Below are 27650 nucleotides of genomic sequence, written 5' to 3' on the forward strand. Positions count from 1 at the left end.
GGTAGATGGGGACGGACAGACGGGGGTAGGTGGGGGGATGCCGTAGACGGTCACGGGGGCGGGGGGCGTGTCCTGCCGGTGCCCCCTTCACCTGCCCCCCCCTCTCTCCCCTAGGCTGCGGTGTGAGCGCTGCCCCCCGCCTGCCCTGACGCCATGCGGCCCCCCAGCGCCCGCCCACGCCGTCCTGGCCCCTGGCCGCCCTGCTGCGCTCCTCCCGCCCTGCTCCCCGGCCCCGGCCGCCCCGGCCCGCTGGGCCCCCTGGCGCCGGTACCGCGTCTCGGAGAGCATGAAGGGGCTGCTGGTGGCCCTGCTGGGGGGCGGGGTGCCGGCCGGCTTCGTGGCCCCCTTCACCCGCATGGCCCACGAGGCCTCTGCCATCCCCTCGCTGGAGATCCTGCTGGTCCGTTGCCTCTTCCACCTGGCCTTCGCCTGCCGGCTCCGCTGCGGCCGGGCCCCGCTGCTGGGGCCCGCCCCGGGCCGCCACCGCCTGCTCCTGCACGCCGCCGCCAACGTCCTCTCCGTGGCCTGCGCCTACAGCTCCTTTGTGGCCGTGCCCAGCGCCAACGCCGCCACCGTCCGCAAGGGCTCCTCCACCCTGGGCTCGGCCCTGCTGGCACTGTGCGTGGAGAGCCGGCCCCTGACCGGCTACGACTGGTTCGGCCTCCTGGGCAGCACCCTGGGCCTGCTCATCATGGTGGTGCCGGATCTGCTCAGCCTGGACCCCAGCACCCGGCTGGCCGACGCCTTCGGCTACGCCTTGGCCTGCCTGGGTGGCGTGGCCTTGGCCTTGGGCTTGGCCATCTTCCGGGCCTTGGATTTCCCGGCCAAGCTGCCCACGGCCGCCTTCGGGGCGCTGGGGGGCCTGGTGTGCGCCCCGGCCATGTTCCTGCTGCAGGAGCCGGTGCTGCCGGCCGAGCCGCTCACCTGGAGCTGCACCGTGGCCATCGGGGTGCTGGCCGTGGTCTCCTTCCTGTGCGCCAGCCACGCCGTCACCCTGGCGCACCCGGCCCTGGTGTGCGCGGTGCTGCACTCCGAGGTGGTGGTGACGCTGGCCGTGCAGCACTACGTCCTGCGGGAGACCGTGACGCCCTTCGACGTCATGGGGGCGGGCGTCATCCTGGGCAGCATCTCCATCATCGCGGCCCAGAACGTCAGCTGCCACCCGCGGGAGGAGGAGGAGGAAGAGGAGGAGGAGGACGAGAAGGAGGAGGAAGGGTGACAGCCCGGACGGGCAGCTGGCGTAGGGACGCTCTGCTGAGGGACGTCTACACGCCAGGGACTCCTCCACCCCGTGGACACACCTGGAGGAGACCCCCACATACCAGGCTGGGCTAGGACCTCCCGCCTCATGGACACACCCGGAGGAGACCCCCGTGTACCAGGCCCGGCTGGGACCTTCCGCCCCATGATACACCTGGAGGGGACCCCCACGTACCAGGCTGGGCTAGGACCTTCCGCCCCATGGACACACCCGGAGGAGACCCCCATGTACCAGGCCCAGCTGGGACCTTCCGCCCCATGATACACCTGAAGGAGATCCCCATGTACCAGGCCCAGCTGGGACCCACCACCCCGTAGACACACCTGGAGGAGATCCCCATGTAACAGGCCCGGCTGGGACCCGCTGCCCCATGGACACACCTGGAGCAGATCTCCATGTACCAGGCCCAGCTGGGACCTTCCACCCCATGATACACCTGGAGGAAACCCCCATGTACCAGGCCCGGCTGGGACCCTCCGCCCCATAGACACACCTGGAGGAGACCCCCATGTACCAGGCCCTGGAATCTTCTGCCCCATGATACACCTGGAGATCCCCATGTACCAGGCCGAGCTGGGACCCTCTGCCCCATAGACACACCTGGAGGAGACCCCCATGCACCAGGCCCGGCAGGGACTCTCTGGCCTATAGACACACCTGGAGGAGATCCCCATGTACCAGGCCCGGCTGGGATCTTCTACCCCATAGACACACCTGGAGGAGATCCCCATGTACCGGGCTCAGCTGGGACCCTCCACGCCATGGACACACCCGGAGGAGATCCCCATGTACCAGGTCGAGCTGGGACTGGCACAGCACCCACCTCCTGGTGTGGACACGCACGCCAGGTGCAGACCCTTCCCCTGCAGCGCGGACGGGAGGGACCAGCCCCACCCGCCCCGGGGCCCGCTGGACATGCCAGGCTTTGGCTTCCCAGAGCTCTTCCCCGACAGTTTCTTGCCCAGAGTCAGAAATAAAACGTGGATGTCTGAGGATGAGCATGGAGGGCCGCTCGGTTCAGGTGTTCCCCGGGGCGGGTAGGGCTGTCTTGGCCACCCTAAATAGCCCCCCTTGAAGCTGTAAATGCCCCACCGGCGGATAACTGTCCCGCCCCTTGGATCCCTTCCTGACCCTTGGCCGTTGCAGCCCTGAAGCATGAGGTTTAGGTGGGGCATGGGCCAAAAGGGAGCAGGGGACCCCCGCGTGGGCTCGGGTGTTTTCAGCGTGGTACCTTCGAGGCCGCCCCGCCCCTGCGTTTCCAGCCACGGTGATTGGGGGGGGGGAGTGGGAAAACCGGGGGGGAGAATGGGGGGGGTCACACAGAGCCAAGCCCCTCTCTGAGCAGCTGTACTTGGCTGGGGGCAGAAGTTGACGCCTGGCAGCAGAACTGCCCCGTGGGTGTAACATAGCGACTCCCTGAATGGCCCCGATCTCCGTCGGGGGGGGGGGGGGGGGGTCTGGGCAGCACCTGGCGCGAAGGGGACCCGATCTCCGTCAGGAGGGTCTGGGCAGCCCTCCCGCCATGCTCATCATAAACTCTTCTCATTTGGGGCGGGAGGAGGAGCATGTCAGGACTCCTGGGTTCTCTCTCGGGCTCTGGGAGGGGAGTGGGGGCTGGTGGTTAGAGCAGAGGGAGCTGGGAGCCAGGACTCCTGGGTTCTCTCCCCGGCTCTGGGAGGGGAGTTGGGGCTGGTGGTTAGAGCAGGGGGGGCTGGGAGCCAGGACTCCTGGGTTCTCTCCCCAGCTCCGGGAGGGGAGTCAGAGCCAGGGATCTTACCAGAGACGCAGAAAGGCCAGGCGGACGAGGGAGGGGGGGTGATTCCGGCTTTATTTAATCTCCGCTCATCAGGACACTTCCATTCCTTCGTTACCCCAGCTTGGGGGGGGGGGGTTATTAGCAGGCAGGAGGCCTTAGAGCGACCCCCATCCAGACCCGCTGGGGCCCCCCCCTCCGGCCCAGCTCAAGCTCCTCATTCGAATGCTAATAGAGTCACCCAGATACACGCACCCACCAGCCGGGCTTTGTACGGACCCCCTCGGGCCCGTCACTCAAGGGACACAGAGCCGGACTGGCTGGCTCCGGGGGGCAGGGGAATGGGGCACGGGGCCTGTCCCCTCTAGGGGGCGCCGGCTCCCCTCCAGCCCCCGGGGGGGGGGACTGGCTGGCTCGGAGGGGGTGGGGAATGGGGCTGGTCCCCTCTAGGGGGCACCAGCTCCCCTCTGGCCCCAGGGCAGGGACTGGCTGGCGCAGGGGGGCGAGGAATGGGGCACAGGGGTTATGGGCCCAATGGATTTCAACACGCGCTGGTGCCATCTAGTGCCCAACGGCAGGAGCTGAAGGCACAGCCAGGCTCTGAACCGGGGACCCTCCAGCGGAGGGGCTCTGACTTGGGGGTCCTGGATCGTACCCTCCCCCTACTCGAGATGCCCGCTGGGGGGGACCCAGCTGGCACCTGTCCTGGCATCTGCGCCTCCCTGCCGCTCACTGTACTTCCCCCGTGACCGTGCCAAATTCCCCCTGCTGGGGTGCGGAACCGTCTGTCCTCTTTCTCGGAAGCCCCGGCGTGCCTCAGTTTCCCCCGGGGAGGGGACGAGGCTTTCGGGGACGGGCTGAAAGTGACCTGGATCTGCGAGGCGGCCGGAGAGAGACACCCGCGACCCGCAGCTCCACGCTGGGCCCAGGGACGCTGAGCCGGCGCGATCGCCCCCAGATTCCCCGGCCCCTAACCGGGCAGCGCCCCCCCCGCCCCCCAGATCCGCCCCGGCCCCTAACCGGGCAGCGCCCCCCCAGATCCCCCCCAGCCCCTAACCGGGCAGCGCCCCCCCCGGCACCTCCAGATCCCCCCCGGCCCCTAACCGGGCAGCGCCCCCCCCCGCCCCCCAGATCCGCCCCGGCCCCTAACCGGGCAGCGCCCCCCCAGATCCCCCCCAGCCCCTAACCGGGCAGCGCCCCCCCCGGCACCTCCAGATCCCCCCCGGCCCCTAACCGGGCAGCGCCCCCCCCTGCCCCGCAGATCCCCCCCAGCCCCTAACCGGGCAGCGCCCCCCCCGGCACCTCCAGATCCCCCCCAGCCCCTAACCGGGCAGCGCCCCCCCCCGCCCCCCAGATCCGCCCCGGCCCCTAACCGGGCAGCGCCCCCCGCAGATCCCCCCCAGCCCCTAACCGGGCAGCGCCCCCCCCGGCACCTCCAGATCCCCCCCGGCCCCTAACCGGGCAGCGCCCCCCCCGCCCCCCAGATCCGCCCCGGCCCCTAACCGGGCAGCGCCCCCCCCGGCACCTCCAGATCCCCCGGCCCCTAACCGGGGACCGCCCCCCCCGGCTCCTAACCGGGCAGCGCCCCCCCCCCGGCACCCCCAGATCCCCCCCGGCCCCTAACCGGGCAGCGCCCCCCCCCGCCCCCCAGATCCCCCCCCGGCCCCTAACCGGGCAGGGCCCCCTCCGGCGCCCCCAGATCCCCCCCGGCCCCTAACCGGGCAGCGCCCCCCCCGGCGCCCCCAGATCCCCCCCGGCCCCTAACCGGGCAGGGCCCCCTCCGGCGCCCCCAGATCCCCCCCGGCCCCTAACCGGGCAGCGCCCCCCCCGGCGCCCCCAGATCCCCCCCCGGCCCCTAACCGGGCAGCGCCCCCAGATCCCCCCGGGGCCCGCGCTGGGATTTGGCTCCGGGCGCAGGCCCAAGCCGCGGCCTTTCCCAGCCCGCGCGTCCGGGCCACGGGGCGCCTGCCCCGGCCGGCGGCTCACGCGAGGCCCCTGGCTCCGCAGGGCCGCGCACGGAGCGTTCGAACCCCTCCCCCCGCGCCGCCGCCCTCCGAGCCTCGACTTCGCTCCCATGCCGGGCGGGCGGGCTCCCCGGCTGGCGCAGCGCTCGGCCATCTCCGGCCTTTTCCGGCCGGCCCCGCCTTTTGACTCATACATATTCACTTGCCCTCATGAATCATTCATAGAAGCGGTTAATTAGTCATGAGCACGTACCATTACAACCGGAGAGGGGGAGATTTGTTTTGGTTTGTTATTTTAGTTAAAAGACGGGGCTGATGGGTCATTCCGGGACGTACCAAGCCCTTCCTTTACGAGTAAACGGGGGGGAAAAAAATCCCCTCCTCAAAGTTCACATGGAGGGTCTCACACAACAGCGGGCTTTGCCCCCCCTCCCCGCTTTTGCACTTGGTTCAGTCCTCTTTCCTCCCTCCCGCCCGCCACCGCTTCCGTCTCAGGCGTGACCACGCCCCCTCCAGTGCGTGACCACGCCTCCTCCCGTGCGTGCTCACCCCTGCCGCCTGGCCCTGGCCTCCCCGCGGCGGGGGGAGGGAGGGGGCGAGGCTATATAAGGCGGCTCCCGGGCGCTCGCGGCTCAGTCGCGCTGAGGAGCGCGCCGGGGACGGATCGGAGGGAGGGGTCTGGCGGCCGAACGGGGTCGCGCGTGCGGGTCCCGCGGGGGGGCGGGGGTGTGTGTCGAGTGGGAGGGGCCCCCCTACCGGTTAAGCGAGGGGGCAAGCGGTCCGGTCCCGCGAAGCGGAGGGGGCGGCGCGGGGAGACGGTTCCTGCCGCCGGAGGAGGCCGCCGCGGCGCGCGGCCGCGTCACGTGATCCGCCATGCACGGGGGGCCGCCCTCCGGGGACAGCGCGTGCCCGCTGCGCACCATCAAGCGCGTGCAGTTCGGTATCCTCAGCCCCGATGAGATGGTGGGTGCCCGGGGGCAAAGGGGGGGGGGGTGCATGGCACAGCGTGGGTGCATGGGGGGTGCATTGCACTAGGGGGTGCGTTTGACAGTGTTTGTGTCTGGGGGTGTATTGCACAGCTTAGTGCTCTCTGGGGGTGCACTGGGGTTGTGCATTGCACTAGAGAGTGCATTGCACATTAGAGTGCTGTTTGGGGGTGCACTGGGGTTGTGCATTGCACTAGAGAGTGCATTGCACATTAGAGTGCTGTTTGGGGGTGCACTGGGGTTGTGCATTGCACTAGAGAGTGCATTGCACATTGGAGTGTTGTTTGGGGGTGCCTGGGTGGTTGGGGGCTGTGCATTGCATGAGAGAATGCATTTGACAGTGGAGTGTCTGGGGGTGCCTTGGGATTGGGGGCTGTGTGTTGCACTAGAGAGTGTATTGCACAGCTTAGTGCTCTCTGGGGGTGTGCTGGGGTTGTGCATTGCACTAGAGAGTGCATTTCAGTGCTATTTGGGGGTGTATGGGAGGTTGGGGGCATATGACAGTGGAGTATCTGGGGGTGCATTGTGCATTGCACTAGAGAGTGCATTTGAGGGTGCATGGGTTGGGGGCTGTGCATGGTACTGGGGTGCATTGCGCAGCATAGTGATGTCTGGGGGGTCACTGGAGGTTTGGGGGAGCTGTGCACTAGGGGTTCCATTGCGCAGCGTAGTGGTATCTGGGAGCGCATTGGAGTGCGGGAAGCAGTTCATTGCACTGGAGGGTGCGTTGCACAGTGTGAAGGTGTGCAAGGGCTGTGCAAAATGTAATGTTTGGGGGTGCATTGGAGGGGGGATGCTGTGCATTGCACTGAGGGGTGCATTACACAATGTAGTGCTGCTGGGGGACTTGCTGGATTGTGGGAACTGCAGTGCACCTGGGGTACAGAGAGTGAGGGGCTGTGCAGTGAAATAGGGGTACACTGCAGAGCATAGTGTTATTTGGGGGCCTGCATTGCACAGTGATGCTGTTGGGGGGGGTGCATTGGAGTGAGCGACCATGGGGGGGTGCTATGCACAGTGAGGGGGCGTGTGGGGCCCTTGCAGTGTGCAAGGGGGGTGTATGTAACAAGATCACAGAGACCCGAGGCCTCTTTGGTAGTGTCTGCATTATAAATAGGGCATATGCAATACATTTGGGGTGACAAGCTTTAGGGGGGTGTGCCATGCGTGTGGGGGAGTTGGGTTACACGGGGAGCGGATGAATGTGAGTTTGCAGGGAAAGGAGCAGGTTTGGGGAGTGGAAGTGGATTTGATTTAAATTAGTAGTCAGGAAGACTCGATTTAATCACGGTTTTCTGCATAAAAGCGCATTCTTGGTTGTTATAACCTTAATACATATTCTTCACAACGCAGAGATAGATGTGGTTTCATTTTTAGAAGGGTTACACGGTACATTTTTAAACAGTGATTTATTTGGAAAACTTTTCAGAGGAGTTTTACGGCTATATCAGTAAATGAATAATTGGTTATTTCATTTATCAAAGGTAATTGAAGGAGATATTTATGAAGTCACTGGGAGGTGAACTATCTCCAATACAGCAGGTTAATCATTAATATTTGGAGGATTTTCTTGCCAGGCTGTATTAGGAGGAGAACATCACCAGACAGACATTTCAGTTGTTTTAGTTAACTAAAACAACGACCTTAAGTAGTCTGGATTTTTTTCTTCAACAGCAGACAGATAATATTTTAACAAAACAAGCCTATGTCCCTCGCTTCTCACATTGATCTCCAGACTTCTTGTCCAAATCTATTCCGCCCCAAACAACCTTGAACTTTTTAAAACTTTGCACTTTTAGAGAGAGGTAAGGGATTGACTCGGTCTACACAAACTTGCAGAGGGACAGTAGGGTTGAGGTCTGTTATTTCTCACCTTTTATATATTTATTTGTTTAAAACAATTTTTGCTGTTAACAAGCATGTTACCTCTGGAGACACAAATCCACAGTCTGAGAACTTCAAAACTAAGCATCGCTGATGGTATCTTCTAGACTGAGCACTGAGTCCAATTGGGTAGATAGGAAGATTAACGTCAACAATCGGTACAGAAGCCCCTGGAACCCCATAAGATTGGGTCCCTAATCCATGAATTATTGGAAATCATTTACAAAATGTTTCTTAAACATGATTTGAATATATTGTTTCCTACTATAGAATTAGGATTTATAATCCCTATTTCATGATGAGATGTCTTTGAGCTATAATATATCTTAATTCAAACTTTTTATCAAACAAGTTTGATTTAAATTTTAAAAAAATCTGATTTTTTTTTTTACTTTTTATCCACCCTGGCGTGCATACACTGGACTTGGGGTACACAGAACAGCTATGGGGTATGGGAAATTGACAGGGTGCATGACATGACTGGGGTGTGGAGGTGAAGGATACTTGTGGCTAGTAACCTAATTGAGGGTGTGGAAAAGTGGGGCCAAGTTTTGGGGTGTACAAACGGGGATACTTGCGACTGAGATAATGGGGGGGTGCTGTGGAATACAGGCGGGGACAGACAGATGTACGGCGGTCGGGGCGAAATCGGGTGTTTTGTGCAGTTTGTTCCCAGGCTTTGGGAGCAACGTAGATCTTTGTGACACTGTTGTGGTGTTATTTGGGGGCGGGGGGATATTTCACGCAGGTTGCATTGGTGCGCAGAGATTAATACACGGGGGATGGAGCTGAAGGTAGACAGGGAATCATGGTGCTAATATTTCTGGTTCAATTCCTTCGAAACATTTTTGGATGTGGTTTGCACAATGTCGTATTAACGCTCAGTTGAAAGTGATGCTACCAATTGATTTTAAAAATCAATTCCAAGTAATTTTAAGTGCTGTATCTCTCCTCAAATCCTGCCAAATTTTGTCATCTTCCTGCCACATTTCAACATTTTGTACTGGTTTTTCTCGGCGCGGTTGCTAGTGTCATTGGCCATGTGAAAAGCCAACCGGCTCAAAAATCAGAAATGGTTTGATCACCCGTTTTCCCGGTGCAGTAATTTTTAAGCGCGGTTTGCAAGCGAAGGCAAGTCGAAAAATCGTAACCAAAAGAACTAGTCAGAAACCCAGAGTTGAGTTTTTGAAGTTTGTACACAGCTTCATTTTTAGGTTCATTTTTAGGACTTACCAGGAGCCACTAGATTTAGCTTTCTGAAGATCCTGACCTGATTTAGTTTGAAAGCCCTGGCAGGTTTAAAGCCTGGAGTTAATTATAGGTTGGTGCGGGGCGTGGGAGGCTTAACAATGCAAATTAACCTGTGGAACTCCATGCCACATGAAATGGAGGCAGTCTTTACAAACTGCTAGGTGTTGACAGGAATCCTAGCCCGGGTTTCATAAGGATGCAAACCAAAGGGGTAAAATGTCCTGCTCTCGGGCATTGCTGGAGGTTAAGAAATTTAGCCCCAGGGCAAAATCCAGCATTTAGCTCTGGAGACAGGATGTTGGGATAGAGGTCGGACCCATCATGAAACATCCTGGGCTTCTGATAATCCAGAAGCCCCCCACATGCAGCGTCACCCAGGCTGACAGCCCACCCTGCTGCCATTCCGGCACCTGCCTCAGTTTCCCCTGTGTGTGGTGCCACTTCCTGCACAAGCCTGACCCTCCGTTTCCATTTTGCACCCTCCCAGAAACGGATGTCAGTGACGGAGGGGGGGATCAAGTACCCCGAGACGACGGAGGGGGGCCGCCCCAAGCTGGGGGGTTTGATGGATCCCCGGCAAGGAGTGATCGAGAAGACGGGCCGGTGCCAGACGTGTGCGGGTAAGACCGAAAGACCTCTCTCCTGACTGCGGTGTGGGGGAGATGCCAGCCTGGTGTCCCCTGGGGGCTGAGATCCCTGCCCCCCTGAACCAGCCAGTCCCTGCCCTGGGGCCGGATGGGAGCTGGCGACCCCTAGAGGGGGCAGGCCCCATTCCGTGCCCCCCTGAACTGTACACCCCAAAACCCAAACGTTCCCAGGCAGGCACCTGCTGCGTTGGTTGACCAGTGCTGTTGGCTGCCCGCCAGCCCGTGGCGCGGGGGTGCCCCCAGCATCGGTGTTTCTGGGGTGCCATGGCCGCGGCGCTCACCGGGGGCCGCTCTCCCTGCAGGGAACATGACCGAGTGCCCGGGCCACTTTGGCCACATCGAGTTGGCCAAGCCCGTCTTCCACGTGGGCTTCTTGGGGAAGACCATGAAGGTGCTGCGTTGTGTCTGCTTCTTCTGCTCCAAGCTGCTGGTGGACTCGGTGAGCCGATCCGACTCCCCACGGAGGCCAGGCCTCCCCCTTGTAGGCCTCCCTCTGATCTCCAGCCACCCTTGATCCCTGCCCGGCTGGATCGATTTCTTTACACAGACTTTTGGGGCAGAGTGGGGGGGGGGGGGTTCGCTGCGCTCGGGGCCCCAGGACAATTGTCCCCGCTTTGATTGCACCCCCCCAACGGAAATCATCCCCTCCCCACCCTGAAATGAGTCCCTCATCCGTTCCCACTTCCTCTATAAGACCATACACTGGCGGTCCCCAAACGTTTGAGGGTCACGCCCCCCGTTACCTCTGTCCATGCCTGGCAGGGAGCGGTGATGCAGATAGTTAAGGGGGCTGAGGCTGCAGCTGGGACTGGGAGGCTCTGGGGTGGGGTGGGGATGTGCACAGGAGTAAGGGGGCCGAGGCTGAGGGTCGGGCCGGGGCTGGGAGTAGATTTGCCGCTCTGGGTTAGGGTAAGGACTTGGACGGGGTAAGGGGGCTGGGGCGAAGCCTCGCAAGGGGCAGGAATGTGGCTCGGAGATGGGATGGGGGAATGAGGATGAGGTAAGGGGGCTGGAGCTGCAGCTGGGGGTGGGGCTGAGGCCAGGAGCGGGAATGCAGCGGTGGGGTGGGGGACATGGACAGGAGTAAGGGGGCTGGGGCTGCACCAAAGTTGGGGGCAGGGAGGGGCTAGATGGCACTCCCTCCCCGCCATCCCCTGGACGTTTCTCCATGCCCCCCACACTTTGGGGACCTCTGCCATAGACCCATCCCCACCCACCTTGCCACACCCTTCACTGTGCATCTGCGGGTCCCTGGGTCACCCCCCGGTGCGTCTCCCCCATGCAGAACAACCCGAAGATCAAGGACATCCTGGGCAAGTCGAAGGGGCAGCCCAAGAAGCGCCTGACCCACGTCTATGACCTCTGCAAAGGCAAGAACATCTGCGAGGGCGGGGAGGAGATGGACAACAAGTTCGGGGTGGAGCAGACAGATGGCGACGAGGACCTGACCAAGGAGAAGGTAGAGAGGGGGTGACGGGTTGGGTCATAGAAACCCCCTTGGGAACTACCACCTGATGTGCTGGAATTACCTCTGAGCCCGTTTTCCCTGCCAGCTTGGGACTCCAGAACCCTGCCTTGTTCAGCCAGACACACCAGCCTGCTACAAACCCAGACCCAGGTCTGGTCCATGTCCCCCAAAAGCTGCAGGCTTAACTAAAAACAGCTTAAGAAGTGTTCCTGTCTCCAACACCCAGATACCCGGCTCCCTATGGGATCCAAACCCCAAATAATTCCGTTTTACCCTGTATAAAGCTTATACATCTTAAACTCATAGAATCCTAGAATATCAGGGTTGGAAGAGACCTCCGGAGGTGTCTAATCCAACCCCCAGCTCAAAGCAGGACCAATCCCCAACTAAATCGTCATAAATTGTCCACGTTCTATAACGCTGGTAGAGAGAGATGCACAGCTGTTTGCTCCCCCAGGAATTAATTGCTTGCTCTGGGTTAATTAATAAGCAAAAGTGATTTTATGAAGTATAAGAAGTAGGATGTCAGTGGTTCCAAGTAAAAACAGACAGAACAAAGTAAATTACCAATCAAAATAAAACAAAGCCGCGGAAGTGTAAGCCTAATATAGTAGGAAATTGAATACAGGTAAATCTCACTCTCAGAGATGTTTTAATAAGCTTATTTCACAGACTAGACTCCTTCCTAGTCTGGGCCCAGTCCTTCCCCTGGTACTGTCCTTGTTCCAGCTCAGGTGGTAGCTAGGGGATTTCTCATGACTGCAGCCCCCTTGGTTCTGTTCCACCTCCTTATATAGCTTTGGCACGAGGCGGGAATCCTTTGTCCCTCTCTGGGTCCCCACCCCCTCCTTCTAAATGGAAAAGCACCTGGTTAAAGATGGATTCCAGTACCAGGTGATGTGATCACATGTCAGGACGACTTACAAGTAAGCAGCTGTCTACAGTCAATTGCCCTGGTTAATGGGAGCCATCAAGATTCCAAACGGCCATTAATGGCCCCCACTTTGCATAATTACAATAGGACGTCAGAGTTATATTTTATATTCCTAGGTTCAGATACAAGAGTGATACATTCATACAAATAGGATGACCACACTCATCCTGACCGGGACTCCCTCCCTCCCTCCCCCCTGCAGGGTCATGGCGGCTGCGGGCGGTACCAGCCCCGCATCCGGCGCACCGGGCTGGAGCTCTACGCTGAGTGGAAACACGTCAACGAGGACTCGCAGGAGAAGAAAATCTTGCTCAGCCCGGAGCGGGTGCACGAGATCTTCAAGCGCATCTCGGACGAGGAGTGTTTCATCCTGGGCATGGAGCCCAAGTACGCCCGGCCCGAATGGATGATCTGCACCGTCCTGCCCGTGCCCCCGCTCTCCGTCCGGCCTGCTGTGGTCATGCAGGGCTCAGCCAGGAACCAGGTTGGCCCCGGGCGGGAGTCGGGACTCCTGGGTTCTCTCCCTGGCGCTGGGAGGGGAGTGGGGGCTGGTGGGTTAGAGCGGGGGGGGGGGGGGGCTGGGAGCCTGGACTCCGGGGTTCTCTCCCAGTGCTGGGCCGCTCCCTGACTCCCACCGTCTCCCCCGCTCTCAGGACGATCTGACCCACAAGCTGGCGGATGTGGTGAAGATCAACAACCAGCTGCGGCGCAATGAGCAGAATGGGGCGGCCGCCCACGTCATCGCCGAGGACGTCAAGCTGCTGCAGTTCCACGTGGCCACCATGGTGGACAACGAGCTGCCCGGCCTGCCCCGGGTGAGCCCGGCTCTCCTAGCTGTGTTGGGAGCCGTGCAGTGCATGCTGGGACTTTTGTAGTCTGTGCCCCTGCCTGGTGCATGCTGGGGTTTGTCGTCTTCATAGTCCTGCTCCTCTGCTCAGCCAATGAGAAAGCATTGCGTGCTGGGGCTTTTACACCATATGTCTGGGCATCGTTGGCATGGCTTGTAATGAAAAGCTGCCTGCAGAGCGGTGTCCCTGCCGGGCCACTTGGACCAAGGTGCAGGAGTGCATGCTGGGATTCATAGTCTCTGGCTTGGCTTGAGGGCCAGCGTTGCATGCTGGGACTTGTAGTCTTGGTGGGCGGCACCGCCACGTTAATGATGAGGGTGGTCCCTGCATGCCCTGCTTTACCCATTGCTCAAGCCCTTGGGGAGCGTCCGAGCCCAGTTTAACCCCCTCCTTTCTCCCCCGGCAGGCTATGCAGAAATCGGGGCGTCCCCTCAAGTCCCTGAAGCAGCGGCTGAAAGGGAAAGAGGGGCGCGTGCGGGGGAACCTCATGGGGAAGCGGGTGGATTTCTCCGCCCGGACGGTCATCACCCCGGACCCCAACCTCTCCATCGACCAGGTGGGGGTACCCCGCTCCATCGCGGCCAACATGACCTTCGCTGAGATCGTCACGCCCTTCAACATAGACAGGTGGGGCAGCCAGCGAGCCCGGGGGGGTGGCGGGGCTGGGGGAGAGGGGGGACCAGCACCCCCCCCCCCCCCCCGTTAACATCTCTGCCTCTCCTCCTCCCCCCCCTCCCCATAGGCTCCAGGAGCTGGTACGCAGAGGTAACAGCCAGTACCCGGGGGCCAAGTACATCATCCGAGACAACAGCGACCGCATCGACCTGCGCTTCCACCCCAAGCCCAGTGACCTCCACCTGCAGATCGGCTACAAGGTGGGAGCGGCTGGGGCCCAGGGGGTGGCCTGGCCCAGGGGGGACTCGAGTGCCCCCGGATGGGGGCAATGCCTGGCTCTCGGGGCAATCACTTCCCTGGTCTGTCAGAGAACCTGCCCATGACCCTGGTGGGGAGGGGGTCTCAATACCTTAAAATGGGGGCGATGGAGAGGGTTCAGATTGGGGGAGGGGATTTTGGGGGCGGTGGTTGGGGGAAGGGTGTTGGGAGGTGGGTCTCTGGGGCGGGGGGGGGGGGTTGAGGGATGGGGTCTCTGGGGCAGGAGTGTGTTGGGCAGGTGGGATGGGGATGGGGGAGGAGTCTCGGGAGTTTGACTGGGGAAGGGTGTGGGGATGGGATTTCTGGGGACAGGAGGCTGGGGGGGAGGGGCGGCGTCTGCGGGGCGGGGGTCACTTGGCTGCCTGGGGTGACCCGCCCCACTCACACCCTTCCCCCCCGTCCCCCCCCCAGGTGGAGCGGCACATGTGTGACGGAGACATCGTGATCTTCAACCGGCAGCCCACGCTGCACAAGATGTCCATGATGGGGCACCGGGTGCGAATCCTGCCCTGGTCCACTTTCCGCCTCAACCTCAGGTGTGGGGGCCGCGGGCTGTACCCCTCCCCTCCCCGCCTGAGCTTTCAATCCCCCTGATCCGGGTGGCCCTGTGCCCCCCATGTGTGTGGGAGCCCCCCCAAGCTGGTGGGTGCAGGTGCAGTGTTGCGGGTCTGTTAACCCAGCCCTGATGTGACCCCGGCTGCCGTGAGGGGCTGATCTGCCAGGCAGAGCCCCCCACCCCCGTAGCATTCGGTGCCATTCCCCACCCTCATGGGCTCCGTTCCCCTCCCCCACAGCGTGACCACCCCCTACAACGCTGACTTTGACGGGGACGAGATGAACCTGCACCTGCCCCAGTCGCTGGAGACGCGGGCGGAGATCCAGGAGTTGGCCATGGTGCCCCGCATGATCGTCACCCCCCAGTCCAACCGGCCTGTCATGGGCATCGTGCAGGACACCCTCACGGCCGTCCGCAAGTTCACCAAGCGAGACGTCTTCCTGGAGCGGGTGAGCGGGCGGCCGTGCGCGAATCCCGGGGTTGGGGGGTGCTGGGCCAGGGGAGGGCTGGGCCAGCTTCCCCCCCTGACACTCCCCTCCTCCCCCCCGTCTCGCCAGGGCGAGGTGATGAACCTGCTGATGTTCCTGTCCACCTGGGACGGCAAGGTGCCCCAGCCGGCCATCCTCAAACCCCGCCCGCTCTGGACGGGCAAACAGATCTTCTCCCTCATCATCCCGGGCCACATCAACTGCATCCGCACGCACAGCACCCACCCCGATGACGAGGACAGCGGGCCCTACAAGCACATCTCGCCCGGTGACACCAAGGTACCTGCCCGGGACAGGGTGATGGGTTCCCCCCGGGGTGCCACTGAGCCCTCCCTTCACTGTGCCAGGCTCTCAAGCCCCTTCTCAGCAGATCCCCAGCTGTCGAATCACACAGAGTCTCCAATTGGCTCTCTGTGGAAGAACTCAGGTAGGGGATGCGCAGCGCTCCTGTGCGTGTGAACCCCAAATTATATTGGCTTGCGCTGTATAGCCCTATCTGCACTGCGCAAGCTGAGAAAATGCGCCCCCTCCCTCATGTGTCGGCGATGTACACCGCTTTTTATATGAATTGCTGTCATGAAGTGGGAATGTTCTTAATGTTTTCTCTGACTACTGGGGGGGTGCCTCAGTTTCCCCTATGTTTTTCTTACATTTCTAGGTGGTGGGATAAGGGTGTGTGATTGTTGTAGAGCCCTAGAGGGCAGGTGCGATGGTGTCTGCACAGAGAATGGTTGACACCCTGTCTCCTGGTAACTGATAGCCTGGCCCCCTCCTCTGCAGGGTGCCAACTGAAGGGGTTGGAGAACAAAGAGATCAGGTGGACCCCTGGTCCCAGAAAGAGACAAAGGCCAGAGGAGGCACTGGAGGGGGTTTCAGTTTGGAGCTGGCTGGGGAAACGCACTGGGGTCTGGGCTCTCTACCCCCCAAGATGGACCTGACTGAGGGGTCCTGTTTTCTGTATCCACAAGCTCTGTTTTGAACTGGGTTCCTGTCTAATAAACCTTCTGTTTTACTGGCTGTCTGAGAGTCACAGTGAATTGCAGGGAGTGGGGAGTGCACGGCTCTGACTCCCCCACACTCCATGACACCTGTGACCCCAAATTATATTAGCTTGCGCTGTATAAGACCATCTGCATCGCGCAAGTTCAGAAAATGCACCCCCCCTCACGTGGCAGGAGATATACACTGCTTTTGAAACGAACGAAAAATAACTGGATTGAACTACGAGAGGTGGATTTTAAATGATGATCGGAGATAGCGAACAGATCAAAGCAGATTCCCTTAGTAAATCAACAGTTCCCATTGCATAGGGCTGTCTCTTGCGAGGTTTCTATTCCACCCGGTTCCTCGGCCTAGCCAAGCTTCACAACGTCCCATGCGTGGACGAGATCTGACTGTCCCGCTCCGCTCCTGCCAGGTGATCGTGGAGAACGGGGAGCTGATCATGGGCATCCTGTGTAAGAAATCGCTCGGCACCTCGGCAGGCTCCCTGGTGCACATCTCCTATCTGGAGATGGGGCACGACACCACCCGCCTCTTTTATAGCAACATCCAGACTGTCATCAACAACTGGCTGCTCATCGAGGGTGAGTCTGGGGGGAGCCCCCCTGCCTTGTGCCCCAGGAGGCAGCTTTCCACCCCCGAGCAGGTGCCGTGCTCCGGCTCCTTGTCGACAGGGCTCCTGCAGAAAGGAACTGGCCGCTGCCAGGTGCTGCGGGGGTGACCAGGGATCCCCCATTGGGTGGGGGGACTGCACAGACCCCTCCCAGACAGAGATCGGGGCCCCGTCAGGCACAGAGATAGTCCACGCACTGGACGCCTTCCGGTCTCCGAGACAAAGGGGGATCGCTCGATGTCAGGAAGGACCCTGATTTCCAGCCCCCCCGGCTCTAACCACTAATACCCACTCCCCTTCCAGAGCTGGGGGGAGAACCCAGGAGTCCCAGCTCCCAGCCCCCCTGCTCTAACCACCTGTCCCCACTCCCCTCCCAGAGCTGGGGAAAGAACCCAGGTGTCCTGGCTCCCAGCGCTATCCTAACGGCTGCTTCCTGGAGGTGGGTCATGAGCCTTGGGAGACCAGACCCCCCCCACGGGTGGATCCGGGGGGTGGGGGACCGGGTCTGACTCTGTCTCTCTCTCCCCCTTCCCCCCCCGCCCCCAGGTCACACCATCGGCATTGGGGACTCCATCGCTGACGCAAAGACATACCAGGATATTCAGAACACCATCAAGAAAGCCAAGCAGGATGTCATAGAGGTGCCAGGGATGGGGGGGCGGGATTGGGGAAGGGGGAGCCAGCCTGGCCCCTTTGTGCTGGGGTGAGGGGGGGAGCAGTGGGGGTCTGGGGTTGGGGCACGGTGGATGGGTTGTGGGGGGTCTGCGATTTGGGAGGCTGGGTTTTGGGGTGAGGGTTGGGGAGGTGGTGGAGCTGGGTTGTGTGGGGCTGTTTTTTGGGGGGTTGTGGGGGACGGAGGAGGATGGGTGCGGTGGGCTAGGTATGGGGGTTGGCAGAGGGGTTTTGAGGATGGACTGGGGGGGCTGGGTTGGGGGGGCTGGGTTTGGCGGTAGTGGAGGGACGTGGAGACTGGGTTTTGGTGGCTGTGGGGGCTGGGTTTCAGGGGGGCTAGGGTTGGGGGCAGTGGAGGGATGTGGGGACTGGGTTTGGGGGCAGTGGAAGGGTGTGGAGGCTGGGTTTTGGCGGCTGTGGGGGGCTGGGGTTTGGGGGCGGGGGGGCTGGGTTTGGGCATAGTAGAGGGACGCGGAGACAGGGTTCCGGGGCTGTGGGCATCGGGGTTTCCGGGGGGCTGGGTTTGGGGGCAGTGGAGGGGGGTGGAGGATGGGTTTCAGGGGGGCTGGGTTTGGGCATAGTAGAGGGACGCGGAGACTGGGTTTCCGGGGCTGTGGGCATCGGGGTTTCCGGGGGGCTGGGTTTGGGGGCAGTGGAGGGACACGGAGACTGGGTTTCGGGGGCTGGGATCAGCCCACCAGAGGCCCCTGTGGGGAGCAGGGCTGGCGGTGGGTTTTGGGGGCCCCCGCCTCTCACCCCGTGCCGCTCCCCAGGTGATTGAGAAGGCTCACAACAACGAGCTGGAGCCCACGCCGGGCAACACGCTGCGGCAGACCTTCGAGAACCAGGTGAACCGCATCCTGAACGATGCCCGCGACAAGACCGGCTCCTCCGCCCAGAAGTCCCTGTCCGAGTACAACAACTTCAAATCCATGGTGGTGTCGGGGGCCAAGGGCTCCAAGATCAACATTTCGCAGGTGGGTGCTGCCGGCCTGGCTGGGGCTAGAACCCACGGAGTGGGAGGGGCCTTCTCCCAGCCTTGCCCCTGGCTTGGGCCTTCTTCCAGCCCCGCCTCCTGGGTTGGGAAGGTGAGAGTGGGCAGGGTCTTCTCTGAGCCCTGCCCCCTGCGTTGGGATGGTGGGAGGGGCCTTCTCCCAGCCCCGCCCCTGGGTTGGAAAGGTGGGAGGGGTCCTGGCTTGGGAAGGTGGGAGTGGGCAGGGCCTTCTCCTAGCTCTGCCCTTGTTTGAGAAGGTGGGAGGGGCCTTCTCCCAGCCCCACCCCCTGGGTTGAGGGCGGGGCTCTGGGACAGCCCCTCCACCCAGTGGTAGGTTATCACCATGTCCCCAGTCTCTTTTAGGATCTATAGGGCTGGGTGTGCGGGAAAAGCATCATGGAAGCTCCCAGACAGATTTGGGGAACCATGTGTGCAGAACTGGGGGAACCCCTCTGTCCGGACCTGGTGAACCCCAGAATGGGATTTGTTCAGGCCCCTCGGTCCCAGCTGTGGATAAGTCGGCAGGGACCTGTGAAGTCCCCTGGCACAATGGGGGGAGCCTGATCTCGGTGTGCGGGGGATCCATCCCACGGGGCCAATGGGTGAGAGCTGAGACTTGGGGAGGCTGGGTGAAGGGGGGAGACCCAGGCCTGGCTTGGCCAGGGGGTATCACCTCAAGTGAAATGGGGGGGGCCCCAAGAGACAGGCTGGGGAAGCCCCAGCTCTTGGGGGCGCTGGGACCAGGGTTGGCACTGGGGTCACTTTTCCCGCCCCTCCCTTCCCCCCCCAGGTCATTGCCGTGGTGGGCCAGCAGAACGTGGAGGGGAAGCGCATCCCATTCGGGTTCAAGCACCGGACGCTGCCCCACTTCATCAAGGACGACTACGGCCCCGAGAGCCGGGGCTTCGTGGAGAACTCTTACCTGGCCGGCCTGACGCCCACCGAGTTCTTCTTCCACGCCATGCGCCATGGGTGGGCGCGAGGGCCTCATCGACACAGCTGTCAAGACAGCAGAGACTGGTGAGCGGCTGCCGCCGCGGGGGGGGGGGGGGGGGAGTGCTCTCCCCTGGCAGGCAGGGCTGGCCCCCGGGTGGCCCCTCTCTCACTGAGATACTGCGACAAGCTGCAAAACCCCTCCAGGTCCTGCGCTCACACAAATGTTCACACCCGGCTGAGTTTACACTAGGGCTTTTCACCAGCCACTCGATGGTGAGGCTCCAGCCAATTCCCGCCCTGCCCAGCCAAGGACCCCGTCCTGTCCCGGTCAGAGGCCCGACCCAGAAATCCCTCCGGCTGGGACCCACCTCCCCGGTTCAGTCTTTGTTCCCCAGACGGGTGTCGAGTTGTGGGGGGAGCTTCCCCGTTTTTTTACAGCTTCTTCCCGCTTACTGGGAAGACCCTTTGCCGGAGTCAGTGTTCCTTGTGTATTGAGAACTTGTGGCTGGTGAAGATGGGGGTGCCAGGGTGCCGCTTGCGGGTATCTAGCTGGCAGTGCCCGTGCCGTTGGGCGCCCCCCCACGCTGATGCCCACTTTCCCCGTCCCCAGGGTACATCCAGCGGCGGCTGATCAAATCCATGGAGTCGGTGATGGTGAAATACGATGCCACCGTACGCAACTCCATCAACCAGGTGGTGCAGCTGCGGTACGGGGAGGACGGGCTGGCCGGGGAGAGCGTCGAGTTCCAGAACCTGGCCACCCTCAAGCCCTCCAACAAGGCCTTCGAGAAGAAGTGAGCGAACCTCGCCGTGTGTGTGGGGTGCCATTCCCCGCCTCCCCTCTGCCCCAGAGGTGGCTGCATCTTAGTGTCAGGCGAGGGGTCCCGTGTCACCAGCCGCTCCGCCCCAGAGGTGGCTGCGTCTTGGTGCGGGGTGAGGGGTCCCCGTGTCACCAACCGCGCCCCCCCCCCCCAGAGGTGGCTGCCTCTCTGCCAGGCGAGGGGTCCCTGTGTCACCAGCCGCTGCGCCCCAGAGGTGGCTGCATCTTAGTGCCAGGCGAGGGGTCCCTGTGTCACCAGCCACCCCACCCCAGAGGTGGCCGCATTATGGTGCAGAAGTGTACATTTGGGAGTACGGGTGGGGAAAGGTTACAGAGGGAGGGTGTGGGGGTGCAGGGAGCAGCTCCGATGGGTGGGTGGCAGTGTGGGGCAGAGGACCCCCCTCCCCCGCAGCTCTCACTCCTGGCCCTTCTCCCCCCTCCCTCAGGTTCAAGTTTGATTACACCAACGAGCGGGCGCTGCGGCGCACCCTGCAGGAGGAGATGGTGAAGGACATCCTGAGCAATGCGCACATCCAGAACGAGCTGGAGAGGGAGTTCGAGAAGATGCGCGAGGACCGCGAGGTGCTACGGGTCATCTTCCCCACCGGCGACAGCAAGGTGAGTGGGTCAGCGCGGGACCCAGGAGTCCCAGCCCCCCTCCTCTGACCCACCAGCCCCCATCCCGCTCCCAGAGCCGGGGAGAGAACCCAGGAGTCCTGGCTCCCAGCCCCCGCTCTAACCACTAGCCCCCACTCCCCTCCCAGAGCGGGGGAGAGAACCCAGGTGTCCGGGCTCCCAGCCCCCCTGCTCTTAACCCGGCAGTGTGGGGCTAGGCTCTGGATTGTACCATGTGCTGAGCCCCCAGCAGTGGGGTACGGGGGGGCTGGATCTGGACTGGACCATGTGCTGAGCTGCTGTCCCGTCCCCCCAGGTGGTCTTGCCCTGCAACTTGCTTCGCATGATCTGGAACGCCCAGAAGATCTTCCACATCAACGCGCGCCTGCCCTCCGACCTGCACCCCATCAAGGTGGTGGAAGGTGGGTCCTCCCCCTGGCCCCGTCGAGGGGCCAGCCGGACCCATGGCATACTGGGACAGCCTGGGGAGTGGGGGGGTTCCTCTGTGGGGACCCTGAAACTGACCTGGGGGGTGTTGCAGGACCAATGGGTCTGACCTTTGGGGGTGTAGGAATACCCACCTGGAGGGGGCCTCTTCCAGGTGGGGGGAGGATAGAGGCATCGGGGGCCCGTGGTCTGATCTGGTGCTGGGGGGGGAGAGTCTGCCAGCCCTGGAGGAGCCTCTGGTCCAATCCAGTGCCAGGGCTGGGGGCCTACCGGACTGGGAGGGGCCAGTGGTCTGGTCTGATCTGTGGGTGGGAGAGGATACCAGCCTCGGGGACTTGTGGGCTGATGTGGGGCTCCGGGGGAGTGCCAGCCTGGAGGGACCCAGGCTTCAATCCGGGGGTGCTGGCCTAGGGGGCCCAAGGTCCAGTCCAGGGGGTCTGCTGGCTTGGGGAGGGCCTGGGGTCTGGTCCAATCGGGGGGAGGAAGGGTATCTGGTCTGCTCTGATCTTATCCGGGTGAGGGGAGTATGCAGGCTGGGGGGCCCATGGGCGGATTCCGGGGATGGGGGAAGGGTACCGGCCTGGGGGGCCCTTGGGCGGATCCGGGGGGCAGGGGAGAGTGTACTGGCCCGGGGCGGATACAGGGGGCAGTGTATCAGCTGTGGGTGGAGCTGGAGGGCAGGGGGGAGTGTACCGGCCTGGGGCGGTTCCGGGGGTGTTGGGGCGACCCTGGGGTGTGTCTGAATGCTGCCCCCCCCCAGGCGTGAAGGAGCTGAGCAAGAAGCTGGGATCGTGAACGGGGACGACCCGCTGAGCCGGCAGGCCCAGGAAAACGCCACCCTCCTCTTCAACATCCACCTGCGCTCCACCCTCTGCAGCCGGCGCATGGTGGAGGAGTTCCGGCTCAGCGGGGAGGCCTTCGACTGGCTGCTGGGCGAGATCGAGTCCAAGTTTCAACCAGGCCATCGTAAGCGCCGGGGGCGGGCGGGGGAGGCGGGGCCGGGTGGGCAGACATGGGGGGCGGGACGCCCGAGGGAACGGGGGACGATGACGGCGGGGCCAGGGCCGGTTCCTCCCTCTCTCCGGTTCTGACGCTGTCTCCCCCTCCCGCAGGCTCACCCGGGCGAGATGGTGGGCGCCCTGGCGGCCCAGTCGCTGGGCGAGCCCGCCACCCAGATGACCCTGAACACCTTCCACTACGCCGGCGTCTCGGCCAAAAACGTCACGCTGGGCGTGCCCCGCCTCAAGGAGCTCATCAACATCTCCAAGAAACCCAAGACGCCCTCCCTCACCGTCTTCCTGCTGGGGCAGTCCGCCCGGGACGCCGAGCGGGCCAAGGTAACGCCGCGGGGCTCTGGCGTTGCTCGGGGGGCCATCGGGGGGAGGCTGTGTGGGGTCCCCCTCACCCGTCTCCCTCCCCCGCAGGATATCCTGTGCCGGCTGGAGCACACGACACTGCGCAAGGTGACGGCCAACACGGCCATCTACTACGACCCCAACCCGCAGAGCACGGTGGTGGCGGAAGACCAGGAGTGGGTCAACGTCTACTACGAGATGCCCGACTTCGACGTGAGCCGCATCTCGCCCTGGCTGCTGCGCGTCGAGCTCGACCGCAAGCACATGACCGACCGCAAGCTCACCATGGAGCAGATCGCCGAGAAGATCAACGCCGGTGAGGGGGCCGGGGGGCGATGTGCGGGGCCCATCTTCCCCCACACACACACACACACCTCTGAGGTGGCAGGAGCCTTCATGCTATCCCAGCCAGGGGGGCAGAGATGTGTTCCTCACTCCCCAAGCTCGGATTTGAGGCAGACTCCAGTCCACTCTTATGCTTCAAGGCTGCAACCTACAGGGGTCAGGAAGCATTTATGGGAAATCAGGCAACCGTGTGGGGTTTCTTTCCCCCACCTACCTCTGAAGAATCGGCGCTCACCCCACAGTGGTAGATGGGTTATGGGGTGGGGAGGCTCTCTGGGGAAAGGGGGTCTGACCCACGGCGGGAAGCGGGCTGCGGCTGACGGCTCCCCTCTCCGCCGCAGGCTTCGGGGATGACTTGAACTGCATCTTCAATGACGACAACGCGGAGAAGCTGGTGCTGCGGATCCGCATCATGAACAGCGACGAGAACAAGATGCAGGAGGTGGGTGCCCGGGGCGGGGGGGCATCCAGCCTCTCCCGGCTGCGAGGGGGGAGCACCGGGGGGGGGGCCGCTGGCTGAAGCTAACCCGGCCCCTCTCCCCGTGTGGCGCAGGAGGAGGAGGTGGTGGACAAGATGGACGACGACGTTTTCCTTCGCTGCATCGAGTCCAACATGCTGACGGACATGACGCTGCAGGGCATCGAGCAGATCAGCAAGGTGAGGGGCCTCCGCCGGCCCCGGGGCACCCTGGGTAACTGGGCCACAGCCGGGGAGTTACAGAGCCGGGCTAGGCCGGCCCCGGTGCACTCTGCGGCAGGAGCCGGGCAAAGGGCTCGGTAGGCGGCGCTCTCACGGTTCCCACCACCACGGATGTGAAACCAGGGTCAGCATCAGTGAACCCCACTGGACCCCCCCCCAGGGCCTGTCACATCAATCCCGGTGTCCTGGCCCCCCCCCCCCCCCCCCGGTCTCGGGGGAATCCCGTTGGGTCACTCCCTGTCCTCCCCTGCAGCTTCAGTCGCACCATGTCCTTCACTTCCTGTCCTAAATTACTGGTACCATGTCTGTGCGGCTGTTCAACCCACGCCCCACCCCAGAAGCAGCTTCATTTCAACAAAGGGATCCCCGGATTAACAGCCCCGGCACCCCAGAGGTGGCCGCATCTCGGCGCCGGGCGAGGGGTCCCTGCCTGGCCCCCGGGGGCGCACCGTTGACCTCCCCTGCGCCCCCACCCCCCCAGGTGTACATGCACCTGCCCCAGACGGACAACAAGAAGAAGATCATTATCACGGAGGACGGGGAGTTCAAGGCCCTGCAGGAGTGGATCCTGGAGACGGACGGGGTCAGCCTCATGAGGGTGCTGAGCGAGAAGGATGTGGACCCCGTGCGCACCACGTCCAATGACATCGTCGAGATCTTCACCGTGAGTCCGGACGCCTGGGTTCTCTCCCTGGCGCTGGCAGGGGAGTGGGGGCTGGTGGGTTAGACGGGGGGGGGGGCTGGGAGCCAGAACTCCTGGGTTCCATCTCCAGCAGAGGAGTGGGATCTAATGGTTACAGCAAGGGGGTCTGGGAGCCAGGACTCCTGGGTTCCATCTCTAGCAGGGGAGTGGGATCTAATGGTTACAGCAAGGGGGGCTGGGAGCCAGGACTCCTGGGTTCTCTCCCTGGCTCTGGCAGGGGAGTGGGGGCGAGCAGGGGGGGGCTGGGAGCTGGGACTCCTGGGTTCTCCCCCCAGCTCTGGAACGGGAGTGGGGGCTGGTGGGTTACAGCAGGGAGGGCTGGGGGGAGATCCTGCAGTATCTGGGCCCGTTGCCCGCCCCTGCAGAGGGGGCACGACGCTCGGCGGGCTCTGGTGACCCTCACCCCCCCCCCAGGTGCTGGGCATCGAGGCGGTGCGCAAGGCCCTGGAGCGGGAGCTTTACCACGTCATCTCCTTCGACGGCTCCTACGTCAACTACCGCCACCTGGCGCTGCTGTGCGACACCATGACCTGCCGCGGGCACCTCATGGCCATCACCCGGCACGGGGTCAACCGCCAGGACACCGGCCCCCTCATGAAGTGCTCCTTCGAGGAGACGGTGAGCCGGGGCCCTCCCGCAGGGGGCGCTGTGCGGGGGGAGCGCCTGGCTCTTCCAGCCCCGGCCTCTCCCGGCAGGGGGGCTGGCTATGGGGAGGTCTCCTGGCTACCCCAGTCCCAGCCCCTTTCAGCAGGGGGCCCTGTGGGGCAGGAGGGCTGGTTGTGGGGGAGGTCCTGGCTATTCCAGCCCCAGCCTCTCCTGGCAGGGGGTGCTGTGGGGCAGGAGGCTGGCTATGGGGGGGGGGCTCCTGGCTACCCCAGTCCCAGCCCCTTTCGGCAGGGGCACTGTGGGGCAGGAGGGCTGGCTGTGCGGGAGCTCCTGGCTATTCCAGCCTTGGGCTGTCCCAGCAGGGGGTGCTGTGGGGGGAGCTTGCGGCTCCTCCAGTCCCGGCCTCTCCCAGCAGGGGACGCTGTGGGGCAGGAGCTCTGGCTGTGGGGGATGCTCCCAGCTTCTCCAGTCCCAACCCCTCCCAGCAGGGGGTGCTGTGGGGAGTGGGGCAGGATGCTGGCTGGGGTGGGGGGGCTCCCGGCTACCCCAGTCCCAGCCGGGGGTGCTGTGGGGGGAGCTTCTGGCTGTTCCAGCCCTGGCCTCTCCCAGCAGGGGGCGCTGTGGGGGGCGCTCCTGGCTCCACCCCTGACCCCCGGCTCCCTGCCACCCCCTGCAGGTGGACGTGCTGATGGAGGCGGCGGCCCATGGGGAGAGCGACCCCATGAAGGGGGTGTCGGAGAACATCATGCTGGGGCAGCTGGCGCCCGCCGGCACCGGCTGCTTCGACCTGCTGCTGGACGCCGAGAAGTGCAAATACGGCATGGAGATCCCCACCAACATCCCCGGGCTGGGCGTGGGCGTCCGTGAGTACCCGCCGGGGGCCGGGGGCCTGGGTTCTCTCCCCGGTGCTGGGAGCGGGCTGGGGGCTGGTGGGATAGAGAAGGGGGGCTGGGAGGCAGGACGCCTGGGTTCTCTCCCCGGCTCTGGGGGCTGGTGGGATAGAGAAGGGGGGCTGGGAGGCAGGACGCCTGGGTTCTCTCCCCGGCTCTGGGAGGGGAGTGGGGGCTGGTGGTTAGAGGAGGGGGGCTGGGAGCCAGGATGGCTTTTGGGGGGCAGTGGGGGGGGGTCACTTCCTGCCCAGCTGGGGGGCTGGCCTCTCTCCCTCCGTTACCCTGCTCCTGTCGGCTCTAACATTTTGCTCTCTTTCCCCACAGCCACCGGCATGTTCTTCGGCTCGGCCCCCAGCCCCATGGGGGGGATGTCGCCTGCCATGACCCCCTGGAACCTGGGGGCCACCCCGGCCTATGGAGCCTGGTCCCCGAGTGTCGGTGCGTGGAGGGGGGGTGGAGTTATCCCTTTGTGGGCAGTGGATCGGTTCTGCTGTCCCCCCCCTTACTCCCAGTCGGGGGTGCAATTGACTCTGGTAACCCGCCCCTCTTTGTCGCCCCCCACAGGCAGCGGCATGACCCCCGGCGCTGCCGGTTTCTCCCCCAGCGCCGCCTCCGATGCCAGTGGTTTCAGCCCGGGCTATTCCCCGGCATGGTCCCCCACCCCTGGCTCGCCCGGCTCCCCGGGGCCCTCCAGCCCCTACGTCCCATCGCCAGGTGAGTGTCGGGGCTTGGCCCGTGTTCCCCGCCCCCCGGCGTGCTCCCCCGCCTCTAACGGCGCCTCTTCCTCTGCCCCACAGGTGGGGCCATGTCTCCCAGCTACTCCCCGACGTCGCCGGCCTACGAGCCCCGCTCGCCCGGAGGGTACACGCCCCAGAGCCCCAGCTACAGCCCCACGTCCCCCTCGTACAGCCCCACGTCCCCCTCCTACTCTCCCACCAGCCCCAACTACAGCCCGACCAGCCCCAGCTACAGCCCCACGTCACCCAGCTACAGCCCGACCAGCCCTAGCTACAGCCCCACGTCGCCCAGCTACAGTCCAACCAGCCCCAGTTACAGCCCCACTAGCCCTAGCTACAGCCCGACCAGCCCCAGCTACAGCCCCACGTCCCCTAGCTACAGCCCAACAAGCCCCAGTTACAGCCCGACGTCGCCTAGCTACAGCCCCACTAGCCCTAGCTACAGCCCGACGTCGCCTAGCTACAGCCCCACTAGTCCAAGCTACAGCCCGACGTCCCCCAGCTACAGTCCCACCTCGCCCAGCTACAGTCCGACCAGCCCCAATTACAGCCCGACGTCCCCCAACTACACCCCCACCAGCCCCAGCTACAGCCCGACGTCGCCCAGCTACAGCCCCACCAGCCCCAACTATACCCCCACCTCGCCAAACTACAGCCCCACCTCTCCCAGCTACAGCCCGACGAGTCCCAGCTACAGCCCGACATCACCGAGCTACTCGCCCTCCAGTCCCCGCTACACCCCGCAATCGCCAACCTACACCCCCAGTTCGCCCAGCTACAGCCCCAGCAGCCCCAGCTACAGCCCGACCAGCCCCAAGTACACCCCGACCAGCCCCTCCTACAGCCCCAGCTCGCCTGAGTACACCCCGACTTCTCCCAAGTACAGCCCCACCTCCCCCAAGTACAGCCCCACCTCCCCCAAGTACAGCCCCACGTCGCCGACCTACAGCCCAACAACCCCCAAGTACAGCCCCACCTCGCCAACTTACTCCCCGACCTCCCCCGTCTACACCCCAACCTCCCCCAAGTACTCCCCGACCTCGCCCACCTACAGCCCCACCTCGCCCAAGTACAGCCCCACCTCCCCCACCTACAGCCCCACCTCGCCCAAGGGCTCGACCTACTCCCCGACTTCGCCCGGCTACAGCCCCACCTCGCCGACCTACAGCCTCACCAGCCCGGCCATCAGCCCCGACGACAGCGACGAAGACAACTGAGGGGGCGGCGTGCCTGCGTCCTTGC

General features: G+C 63.3%; 2 protein-coding genes across 2 annotated transcripts; both read left to right on the plus strand.

Annotated features, from left to right (window-relative positions):
• The first annotated feature begins 271 nt into the window (after positions 1-271).
• On the plus strand, positions 272-2028 carry LOC141978867 (solute carrier family 35 member G3-like). The gene has a single exon (XM_074941202.1). It carries the CDS (start codon positions 287-289, stop codon positions 1217-1219), a length of 933 nt encoding a protein of 310 aa, XP_074797303.1. The 5' UTR covers positions 272-286; the 3' UTR covers positions 1220-2028.
• A 3763-nt stretch (positions 2029-5791) lies between these two features.
• LOC141979005 (DNA-directed RNA polymerase II subunit RPB1-like) lies at positions 5792-27625 on the plus strand. Its single transcript, XM_074941453.1, is given in 32 exon segments — positions 5792-5941; positions 9587-9719; positions 10049-10185; positions 11032-11205; positions 12351-12632; positions 12802-12963; positions 13403-13623; positions 13739-13871; positions 14341-14465; positions 14724-14934; positions 15043-15252; positions 16391-16559; positions 17135-17229; positions 18034-18237; positions 19045-19212; positions 19214-19274; positions 19801-19984; positions 20457-20628; positions 20942-21047; positions 21833-21856; positions 21859-22022; positions 22024-22038; positions 22185-22409; positions 22497-22743; positions 23114-23214; positions 23326-23430; positions 23954-24136; positions 24590-24793; positions 25458-25644; positions 25996-26109; positions 26236-26385; positions 26469-27625. Coding segments are annotated over 32 exon segments (5913 nt in total). The 5' UTR covers positions 5792-5851.
• The last annotated feature ends 25 nt before the right edge of the window (positions 27626-27650 follow it).

Source organism: Natator depressus, chromosome 28 (assembly GCF_965152275.1).
Source record: "Natator depressus isolate rNatDep1 chromosome 28, rNatDep2.hap1, whole genome shotgun sequence".
Lineage (NCBI taxonomy): Eukaryota > Metazoa > Chordata > Testudines > Cheloniidae > Natator > Natator depressus.

Coding starts and splice junctions, on each gene's coding strand:
- LOC141978867 (XM_074941202.1), top strand. CDS start 287: ATGAAGGGGCTGCTGGTGGCCCTGCTGGGGGGCGGGGTGCCGGCCGGC.